Source organism: Nycticebus coucang, chromosome 18, assembly GCF_027406575.1.
Source record: "Nycticebus coucang isolate mNycCou1 chromosome 18, mNycCou1.pri, whole genome shotgun sequence".
Taxonomy (NCBI): Eukaryota; Metazoa; Chordata; class Mammalia; order Primates; family Lorisidae; genus Nycticebus; species Nycticebus coucang.
In genome coordinates, this window is record NC_069797.1 from 62473084 (window position 1) to 62479814 (window position 6731).

General features: G+C 36.3%; 1 protein-coding gene across 1 annotated transcript in view; it reads left to right on the top strand.

Moving 5' to 3' along the window:
* LOC128571138 (EF-hand calcium-binding domain-containing protein 13-like) overlaps positions 1 to 1942 on the top strand; it is a 104926-nt gene extending 102984 nt beyond the window's left edge. The window contains exon 19 of the mRNA XM_053570775.1: positions 1815 to 1942. Within this exon, the coding sequence (XP_053426750.1) occupies positions 1815 to 1942 (128 nt within the window). The remainder of the gene's footprint in view (positions 1 to 1814) is intronic.
* The last annotated feature ends 4789 nt before the right edge of the window (positions 1943 to 6731 follow it).

A 6731-nucleotide genomic window follows, 5' to 3' on the forward strand; every position in this document is an offset into this window, starting at 1 on the left:
TTTGATCATGTACAGATACCAACTTGCTTTAAATACTGCAGCTGTGTATTGTTTTGCCTCTATGCATGTATACACATGTCTTTTTTCCCCCTCCAGATCTGGCTATTCTTTATGGGGTGTCTTTTTTGTGTGACTTTCAGTCATAGGGTACTTGTTTGTTTTGTTTTTGTTTTTCATATACCATTTGTTGTGTAATATATTTCCCAGTGAGAAGATTGATTTCTTAGTTATTACATGTATCTGTTTATTATCATGCTGTATTAAAATTCAAAAATTAAGCAACACCACAGGCAAATAGTATGCTATTATGTCTTGCTTTCTTTGGATATACATCTCTGGTTATGGACAATATCATACATACCTCCATAGTGGTACTTTAAGAGTGCCACATGGATATTACAAACAGCCCATTAAAAGGCTCAGGAAGGAGAGGCGGCACCTCCATCTAGTGCCAGGCCAAGTGTTGGCCACTAGATTCACTGTGAATGGCTGATGCAGCATGACTGTCCTATAGTCCAGGGTGCTTTTCGTGTGCTCATACAGTTTTGCTATTTGTTTGCTTGTTTCTCTCCTTCCCTCCCTCTCTCCTTTCCTCTCTTCCTTTTTCCCTCCCTTTCTTCCTCCTCTTTTTTCATTTCTGAAAAGCTTTTCTTTTCTTTTTCAACTATACGGGCCATTTTTTATTGTTTCCTATAGATATTTTCTACCCTTTCCATTTATTTATAACTTGTAAGTGTAAAAATTTTATAATCTGTGCCTACTAATTCTTAAAGCTGAAGTTTTTATGGGTCTATTTCTATTGCCAGATGTTCTTGTTTATCTCTTTCAGGCACCTTGTTTCATTCTTTGACTCTTTTGACTGTAATTTTCTATTTTCCTTGAACAATTATTGGAAAGAAACCTTTGAAACCTGGGTAAAGAACATTCCTAAGGAATACTTACTTGCCTTTGCTTCTGCCAGGCATTTGGACAGGATCAATGCAGGATGAGTGAGATTTTGTGATCCATCCCAGTGAAGTTGAACTTAAGCTGCAAATCTGTATAGGGGTTTGCTTGTTCATGGCATCTCAGGGATGATTTCTTCCTGTGGATTCTCTGTCCAGGGTAACTCTCCATTACCACTTGTAGTGTCCATGGGATTAGGTGGAGTGAGGCTGTGTTTACTTATTACTTTTATCCCAATAGGGATCCTTTTAGCCCTTTGGGATCCCAGCCTTATGAGGAGAAGATCTTCTTGGGAGAAGCCAGAGTCTTTGACTTCATTCATGTACACTCCATGAGGCCATCATGACTAAAGATCAAATTCAGATTCAGCAAATAGCATTAGTATAAACACATTAACAGTGTTCTGCTAACCTTCCTCGGTTCCTTCTTTCCCTTAGATTTTGGACTGGTAATTTCTTATAAACTCTTCATTGCTTTTCATATTTTATTCAATGTTTCAATTGTTTTAGAAGGTTAGGTTGAATAACATAGTTTGCCAAATAATTAGAAATAGAACTTGATCATAGATTTTAGTTACGAGTTTTAATATTTGATATGGGAATTCAGAAAACAAAAATAAACTCTACTCATTATCAGCCATATTTTATTTATTTTACTCTTTGCTGTAAATGATTGGGCAATTGCTGAACTACCTAGAATATTTAAATTCCAATTCCCAACACCATTATTGCTGCCCCTGGATGTATATGAACAGATGTTATTAAGCCTTGGTCTACCTCATGAGACTGATAATCATAATGCACAGTAATAATCAATAATCACATTTTAGAATAAATAAGCTTTTCTCTTATTCTTCTCTTTTTACCAAGGAGGGATTTTTGATGTCAATAAAATGGATGCTTTCTTGGAAAACATAGGAATGAACCTTACAGAAAATGAAATTAGTGACCTGACACAGGATCTGCCAGTTGATGGTGAGCATATAAGATATATTTGAATTACTCAGAACATCTGTAGAAATACCAGGCTTCTATAAAACAATGCTTGAAACTCTATTTTGCATTAAAAAGCAGAGTATTAAAGATGACTAAGACTGAAAGTAAATATATTTTTCTCTCTTGACTTTTTTTATTTTGGAGACAGAGTCTCACTTTGTCACCCTGGGTAGAGTGCAGTGGCATCACAGCTCACAGCAACCTCAAACTCTTGGGCTTAAGCGATTCTCTTGCCTCAGCCTCCCAAGTAGCTAGGACTACAGGTGCATGCCACAATGCCTGGCTATTGTCTGTTGCAGTTGTCATTGTTGTTTAGCTGGCCCAGGCAGGGCTCAAACCCACCAGCTTTGGTGTATGTGGCTGGTGCTGTAACCATTCTGCTACCGGCGCTGAGCCTCTCTTGACATTTTTAGCAACTTTATTTCAGCTGACAGTGTAGCCAGAGTCACTGTTAGACCTGGGCAGAATTAGAGAAAGATAGTACTGTTGGGGGAAGAGGAGAGGATATACAGAAGGACAGAAACTTTAATATATGAACATTGAAAAAGAAATAGAAAAGAGGGCATAGCTAAAAATAGGAAATTATTATAATAATTTCCCATGACCCCCATTATCATTTACGTTTTAGAAGGCAGAAAAAATGTTAGGGAGGCGTGAAAGTTGTGGGACCCATTTCCTACACCAGTTGAATGTGGCAGAGACCTGCAATACTTCAGAAGGGAAAATAGCCATGAAGCACACAAGATTGAATGTGCAGGATATCCGAATGCCTAACCTCATACTTATGCTCCTGTTTAATCTCACATTCCTAAACCAAACTCTGTGGACCACTATTGACCGGACATTGTTCTCAGACTTCTAATCTCCCTTTATCAGTTAGAGACAAACTTTGAAATTCAGCAAATGCTGAAGTAGGGCTAAACTAACTTCTAAAACAAAGTTCAAGATGTTAACCTGAGAACATCTTACTGGTTCTAAGTGTCTGTTTGGAACATAATCTGATCATCTTATAACCATAGATAAATCAATACTTATTCATCTTATTATGATGCCATTTAATTTCATCATTTAATAATAGGTACTGTTCCCTAAAATATTTTTTTAATTTATTCTCTAATTTTTAGTGCTTTTGATCTACAGAAATAATATGTGAATGAACTTCATTATCTTATTTTCTTTGCTTGCAATGATGTAACCATTAGGAAAAGTGAGTCTAAATGCAGAACCATTAATTTTTCATTACAGAAAATGACTTATGTGATACTATGATGGAATTGTATTTTTCTATATTGCTAAAATGACAGAATTCTGAAGAAAAATACTTAGCTATTATTTGAGATTATACTTTAGTTTTGTCATTGATTCCTCTTTGCATTTTAAATTAGCAATAATTTAAGATCAAGGCAAATGAAAAAGATTATTAGATAACAGGTATTATAATATACATGAAAAAGTGGACATGTGGAATAAGGTACACCTTTTATCCTTTAAATATGAGTTAGAATTTTTTAATGGCAATTGCGAAACAAAGTTTATTGAGGAAGAAAAAGATAAATTTACAGAATAAGAAAGTTTACAAAGCAGAATATGTTCGCCATAGCCAGCAAACGGGCCTACATTGCCAGAGCAAGTAGGCAAAGAGGCCAAGAGTTAGAATTTCTTTTTCTTTTAATTATTGGGGATTCATTGAGGGTACAAGAAACCAGGTTACACTGATTGCATTTGTTAGGTAAAGTCTCTCTTACAATTATATCTTGCCCCCAAAAGGTGTGGCACACACCAAGACCCCACCACCGCTCCCTCTTCCCTCTCTCTGCTCTTCCTTTCCCTCACCCCTCCCTCCTTCTTTCTCTCTCTGCTCTCCCCTACCCCACCCCCACTGTGTCATTAATTGTCCTCATATCAAAATTGAGTACATAGGATGCATGCTTCTTCATTCTTGTGATTCTTTACTAAGAATAATGTGTTCCATATCCATCTAGATTAATACAAAGGATGTAAAGTCTCCACCTTTTTTAATGGCTGAATAGTATTCCATGGTGTACATATACCACAGCTTGTTAATCCATTCCTGGGTTGGTGGGCATTTAGGCTGTTTCCACATTTTGGCGATTGTAAATTGAGCTGCAGTAAACAGTCTAGTGCAAATGTCCTTATGGTAAAAGGATTTTTTTCCTTCTGGGTAAATGCCCAGTAATGGGATTGTAGGATCAAATGGGAGGTCTAGCTTGAGTTCTTTGAGGGTTCTCCATACTTCCTTCCAAAAATGTTGTATTGGTTTGCAGTCCCACCAGCAGTGTAAAAGTGTTCCCTTCTCTCCACGTTCATGCCAGCATCTGCAGTTTGGAGATTTTGTGATGTGGGCCATTCTCGCTGGGGTTAGATGGTGTCTCAGGGTGGTTTTGATTTGCATTTCTCTAATAATTAGGGATGATGAGCATTTTTTCATATGTTAGCCATTCTCTGTCTTCTTTAGAGAAGGTTCTATTCATGTCTCTTGCTCATTGATATATGAGATTGTTGGCTTTTTTCATGTGGATTAATTTGAGTTGTCTATAGACCCTAGTTATCAAGCTTTTGCCTGATTCAAAATATGCAAATATCCTTTGCCATTGTGTAGGTTGTCTATTTGCTTTAGTTGCAGTTTCCTTAGCTGTACAGAAGCTTTTCAGTTTAATGAAGTCCCATTTGTTTATTTTTGTTGTTGCAATTGCCATGCAGATTTCTTCATGAAGTCTTTCCCCAGGCCGATACCTTCCAGTGTTTTTCCTATGCTTCCTTTGAGGTTTTTCATTGTTTCATGCCTTAAATTTAAGTCCTTATCCATCTTGAATCAATTTTTGTGAGTGGAGAAAGGTGTAGGTCCAGTTTCAGTCTTTTACATGTGGATATCCAGTTCTCCCAGCACCATTTATTGAATAGGGAGTCTTTCTCCCAAGGTATGTTCCTGTTTGGTTTATGGAAGATTAGGTGGTTGTAAGATGTTAGTTTCATTTCCTTGTTTTCTATTCAATTCCAAATGTCCATGTCTCTATTTTTGTGCCAGTGCCATGCTGTCTTGACCACTCTGGCTTTGTAGTACAGCCTAAAATCTGGTATGCAGATGCCCCTGGCTTTGTTTTTATTATTGAGAACTGCTTTAGCTATCCGGGTTTTTTCTGATTCCATACAAAATGAAAAATTATTTTTTCTAAGTCTTGAAAGTACGATGTTGGTATTTTAATAGGGATGGCATTGAATCAGTAGATTGCTTTGGGAAGTTAAGATTGCATTTTAACAATGTTGATTCTTCCTAGCCATGAGCATGGTATGTTCTTCCATTGTTAATATCCTCTGCTATTTCCTTTCTTAGGTTTCATAATTTTCTTTATAGAGGTCCTTCACCTCTTTTGTTAGGTATATTCCTAGGTACTTCATTTTATTTGAAGCCATGGTGAAGGGAGTTGTGTCCTTAATTAGCCTCTCATCTTGACTGTTATTGCCATATACAAAAGCTTGTGAACATTGATTTTATGTCCTGAGACATTACATTATTTATGACTTCCAGGAGTCTCGTGGTTGAGTCTTTAGGGTTCTCTAAGTATAAGATCATATTGTCAGCAAAGAGGGAGAGTTTGACCTCCTCTGCTCCTATTTGATGCCCTTTATTTCCTTGTCTTGCCTATTTGTATTGGCTAGAAATTCCAGTACTATGTTGAATAGTAATGGTGACAGAGGACAACCTTGTCTGGTTCCAGTTCTAAGAGGAAAAGCTTTCAGTTTTACTCCATTCAGTAAAATATTAGCTGTGGCTTTGTCATAGACAGCTTGTCAGTTTAAGAAATGTGCCATGTATGCCTATACTCTTCAGTGTTCTAATTAGAAAAGGATGTTGGATTTTATTGAATGCTTTTTTGTATCTATTGAGAGGATCATATGGTCTTTGTTTTTGCTTCTGTTAATACAGGGGATAATGTTTATGGACTTGCATATGTTAAACCAACCTTGCATCCCTGGGATGAAACCTACTTCATCATGATGTATGACTTTTTTGATGATAAGCTGTAATCTATTGGCTAGGATTTTGTTGAGAATTTTTGCATCTATATTCCTAAGTGAAATTGGTCTGAATTTCCCTTTTTTAGTTGGGTATTTTTCTGGTTTTGGTATCAGGGTGATGTTTGCGTCGTAGAATGTGTTTGGGAAGATTCCTTCCTCCTGAATTTTTTGGAATAATTTCTGTAGTACGGGAATATGCTCTTCCATGAAGATTTGATAGAATTTTGGTGTGAAGCCATCCTGACCAGGGCATTTTTTTTTTTTTGGAAGATTTTTTATTGTTTCTTTGATCTTAGTGCTTGAAATTGGTCTGTTCAGGAACTCTATTTCATCCTGGCTAAGTCTAGGGAGAGGGTGTGATTCCAAATATTGATCCATTTCCTTCACATTGTCAAATTTCTGGGCATAGAGTTTCTGGTAGTATTCAGAGATGATCTCTTGTATCTCTGTGGGATCAGTTGTTATTTCCCCTTTATCATTTCTGATTGAGGTTACTAGAGATTTTACTTTTCTATTTCTAGTTAGTCTGTCCCAAGGTTTATCTATTTTATTTATTTTTTCAAAAAACCTATTCCTTGTTTTATTAATTTTCTGAATAATTCTTTTATTTTCAATTTCATTGATCTCTCATTTAATTTTGGATATTTCTTTTCTTCTGCTGGGTTTAGGCTTAAATTGTTCTTCTTTTTCCAATTCCATAAGATGGCTTGTAAGTTTGTTGATGTGCTCTCTTTCTGTTTTTTGAATGTAGCC